Source organism: Egretta garzetta, unplaced genomic scaffold (assembly GCF_000687185.1).
Source record: "Egretta garzetta isolate BGI_Z169 unplaced genomic scaffold, ASM68718v1 scaffold101, whole genome shotgun sequence".
Classification (NCBI taxonomy): domain Eukaryota; kingdom Metazoa; phylum Chordata; class Aves; order Pelecaniformes; family Ardeidae; genus Egretta; species Egretta garzetta.
In genome coordinates this window covers 1846243-1850118 of record NW_009258666.1, presented here as the reverse complement: position 1 = coordinate 1850118, position 3876 = coordinate 1846243, and the positions used below count along the sequence as shown (strand labels likewise).

Here is a 3876-nt window from a genome sequence, read left to right as displayed (position 1 = left end):
ACTCCAGTTTAACTATTTCATCCAGCCTGCAGCCCTCGGCTTGGGCACAGTGGCTCAGGTGGGCACTTGGGCTCTCGGCACCTCTAGCTTTGGGGGTCTGTGGGCAGGCTGCTGCAGTCTGAGAGCGGGGGGAGTCGCATTCGTCCAACGTAATGTCTGGCACGTCGTCTGACTGACTGTCGGAGCTCTCCAGGTCGCTCCGTATGCTCTCAGGCTGGGCCAGGGTGATGTCCCAGGTTTTACTGCCAATGCAGTCCTTTTGCTCACAGCTTTGGTGTTTGCACGTCTGCTCCTGCTCACCATCCTCTTCCTCTTCCTCCTCCTCTTCCTCTTCCTCATTCTCTGCCATTTGGGTGTGGACGTGCAGAGAGTCCTCTGTACTGCTGCCGCTGGCCAGCTGGTAGTGACTTGGTTTGGCTTCGATGTCCACCTGGATCTCCATGTTATTGCACTCCCTGCAGAAACAAGCACCCTTGCGTTACTGGGTACGGTTACTGGGTTCAACGGGGCCACCACCAGGCACGGCATCACTGTACCAGCAGGACCACATTTCCCAAACATGAGCAAGATGCTGCTCATCACCCCACGGCATCTGGGAAACAACACCATTCGCTGCTCGTCCTAACAGCAGCCAAGATCATCCCCAGAACTGAACTGGGAAAGCACCAGAGTCCCCACCAGCAGCCAGGAACAGACCTTGAGAGCCCTGGGCTGCAGATCCCCTCCTCAGCCTCCACATTACATATGAAGGCTGCTCCCAAATTGTCCCCAGTTGTCCTTCTGTGCAGATAAAAGGATCAATCCGCTTGCCAGCAGGCTGGTGCAACTACAGTCATCTCACCACCCACAGCAGCACCTCACAGAGCACAGATTTTTTCCAGGACACCCACTACCACCAGTCTTCTCACCATCGCATGTCCTCCTACCTGTCCTGGGGGTTGTAGGAGCTGATGATGGAACCAGCCATGGCTCGAGTGCTGGCGTTGTCACTGATAGCCCCCAAGCTTACTGAGTCTTTGGGGAAAATCTCCTTCTGGACATCTGCCTGAACTTCCAGCCTGCAGGAAAGAAAAGAATTCCTCAGAAACACCTTAGATGGTCCCCAAGGGGCATCAAACAGCCCCTGTTCATCATGAGAAAGAAAGAGGCCCTCTGTGCTGGCTCAGCTCAGCATGACAGAGTTTAACCCTAATGGGTCCTCTCATTTAGTCTCATTTTTGGCTCCATTTAGGTAAACGCATTCTGTTTTCCATGATGAAGGTAAAGTTGTGTTCGCATCTATGACTCACACAGTTCCTGCAAAGAACTGATTTCCAGAGATCTAGCACAAAGCCATGACTATATCCTGGCTGCCGTATCGACACGTGTCTCTAATTACCCAGCAAACTGACTCACAGGCAAGTTCGGAGGAAAACTGCGGCGTAACCTCCTGACTTGGAAAGCAGTGATCCTGCTTGCTATAGGCCACTGGAGAACAGAACGCATCAAAGCCTCTAGGCTGAGATCAGAGGACTGGAAGATCTTTAAGCAGGCCACGCAGGCATCTCTGCACTGTTCCCAATTAACCTGAAGCATCAGCTCTGCAGTTTCAAAGGAGCTCAGTAGGGACAGAAACTTGTTTATCTTTTGTCCTCCTTGCAAGAACCAGCTTAGCACTGACTCCAGAAGTAGCCTGGTCTGCTCCAGAAGCAGCCTGGTCTGCCGAGACTGGTTATTCTACAACAGACCAAGAAGTAAAAATACTCCCAAGTCAAAGAAATACCGCTCAGCGTCCTGGAGGGCTCTCCCAAATAAACCTGCTCAACCAACACAGGCCTTGGGAGCTGCTACCCCTTTCCTGCTGTGCCATCAGTTCAGTTACCTGCTGTACTTCCCCTTGCCTCCCGAGAGGACACCACCACTCAGGGTACCGCCTGAGAGGGCAGCGAAGCTGGCCGTCTCACTGTAGTTGCCCTGCATCACGCTGAGCCCAGCGGGGGGGCTGCCGCTGGTGCTCAGCACGCTTGTCAGCCCCTCAATGCTGCTTTCACCAATGCTGGGGTTCTTCAGGGCTCGCCAGGCATCAGCCACTGCAGGGAAGAAGAGCACAGGAATCGGAATCAGCAAGGGAACCGTTCGGCTGCGATGGTGCTGGCAGAGCAGGGGGTCAGAGAGCAGGCAGCATGTGTCTCGTCCCAGACTGCCTCCCTGCCTCGTCCAGGATAAGGAAGAGCTGAGATTTTGCTTTGAGAGCTACACAGCTGATCACCAGAAGACTGGAGCAAATAACTGCTTCTAACCAAACCCTTCCAGGTAAAGACAGATGTTCAGATTTGGGAAATGTTAAGACCCCCTACTATTTCATTACAAGAAGCAATGACAGGGTCTTGCTTCACCCCCTTCCCTTCACCAGTTATCACATTACCTGTGATTGGTCCATCATCTTCATCAAACTCGATTTTCACACCCTTTCCATTGGCGGTGCTAACTCCACAGCCACCGCCTCGGCACAGCGAGATGGGCACAACACCGTAGACATATGCCAGCATGATGGGGACTCCAATACCTGGAGAGGATGCGCTTAGTTAAGAGGAGCTTAAGGCTGAGCTGTGTTGGGCAGAATAAAGGACTCTGGAGTAGGGACTGTTTCAGTTGGCTTTATGCTGCTTTTAAGGGTCCTAGTTCATGACTTTGCAGATAGACAGGAGAGGAGCCCTTCATTTGTGCTGCTGCAGTGCAGAATGAAGGAACCCCAAGAGCACAGCCAGCCTCAGCTGAACCCCCAAGACATCAGACACCAAACCAGTCCACGGGTAAGAGAGAGCTCCATGTGTCAAGGGACTCCACTACGGGCTATGGCACAGGCAACTGGTGCTCCAGATGAGCCCTGTGCTGGCTCCAGGCCAACTCAAGCACATGAGGATGTGCAGCCTGGATGTGAAACGGAGGGAATGTGCCCAGAAGAGCACACAGCGGCACCCCACAAACTGCCCTTTGGCCACCCCAATCTCACAGGGCTGGGCTACCCACTTGTCTCAGTGACTACTGGCTCATGAGAAGGAAAAGGGACTGTGTCCACTTACCAACGCTGACAGCAGCGATGACTGGAGAGGCAATGACAGACAAGGTGACCCCACCAGTAATGGCCAAGTTCCTCTTGTGCTTAGAGGTTTTCTTTCCCTCATACCTGCTGTGGATCTGACAGAAGGAGAAGCACCGGGTGAGAACAGAGCCTGGCCACGAGCAAACACCAGCAGAAGACATTACTAAACTTGTGATTTTACAGTCTTTGTCAGCTGCATTAGCCCTTAAAGAACCTCACCTTGACCACAGATCTCCTCAAAGATCAGATCTAGCAGGTGGGTCTGTGTTTAAGAAAAAGCAGCAGCTACAAATATAGTGCTGGCATGCCACTTCTCCCCTCTCAATGCCTCTTTATCAGCACAGACACACAACAGTGTCATGCAGTTTGGGGCAGCAAGTCAGCATCAAAACACAGGAGTGACTTATGCAAGCCAAAGTGTGATTTTCCAGGTCCAGCCACTGTCCCATAGAACCCATCATCACAGGATGTGTTAAAAAAGGACCAGGTTTCTCCTTGGGTGCTCCTGGTTCAAGGCAGAGGCACAAGAGCAACACAAAATGTATTTGAGAGGACTTCAGCCTGAAGGGCTATCAGCCACCACCTCCACTCTCCCCACACAAAGCCCAAAGCATAAAACAAGGTTTAGAACCAAAATTGAGCTGTCTCTTCTATGAAAAGAGCTCTAAATTTCTGGTCAGATGCCTTGAGGACAGAGAACGCCTCAAAAGCCCTGGATCCTTCAGCTCCAACCTTGCACTCTCCACACTCACCTTCCTCCCAACATACACAGGGATGCCGATGACCATAGCAGG

At 52.3% G+C, this 3876-nt stretch overlaps 1 protein-coding gene across 1 annotated transcript in view; it reads right to left on the bottom strand.

Annotated features, from left to right (window-relative positions):
• Positions 1-3876, bottom strand: part of RNF19B (ring finger protein 19B) — an 11989-nt gene that overhangs the window by 1045 nt on the left and 7068 nt on the right. Inside the window, exons 5-10 of the mRNA XM_035904033.1 lie at positions 3835-3876; positions 3063-3177; positions 2405-2545; positions 1862-2069; positions 927-1058; positions 3-455 (exon numbers count right to left, since the gene is read on the bottom strand). The exon at positions 3835-3876 is cut by the window's right edge and continues 2 nt beyond it. Coding sequence (XP_035759926.1) covers positions 3-455; positions 927-1058; positions 1862-2069; positions 2405-2545; positions 3063-3177; positions 3835-3876 — 1091 coding nt within the window. The remainder of the gene's footprint in view (positions 1-2; positions 456-926; positions 1059-1861; positions 2070-2404; positions 2546-3062; positions 3178-3834) is intronic.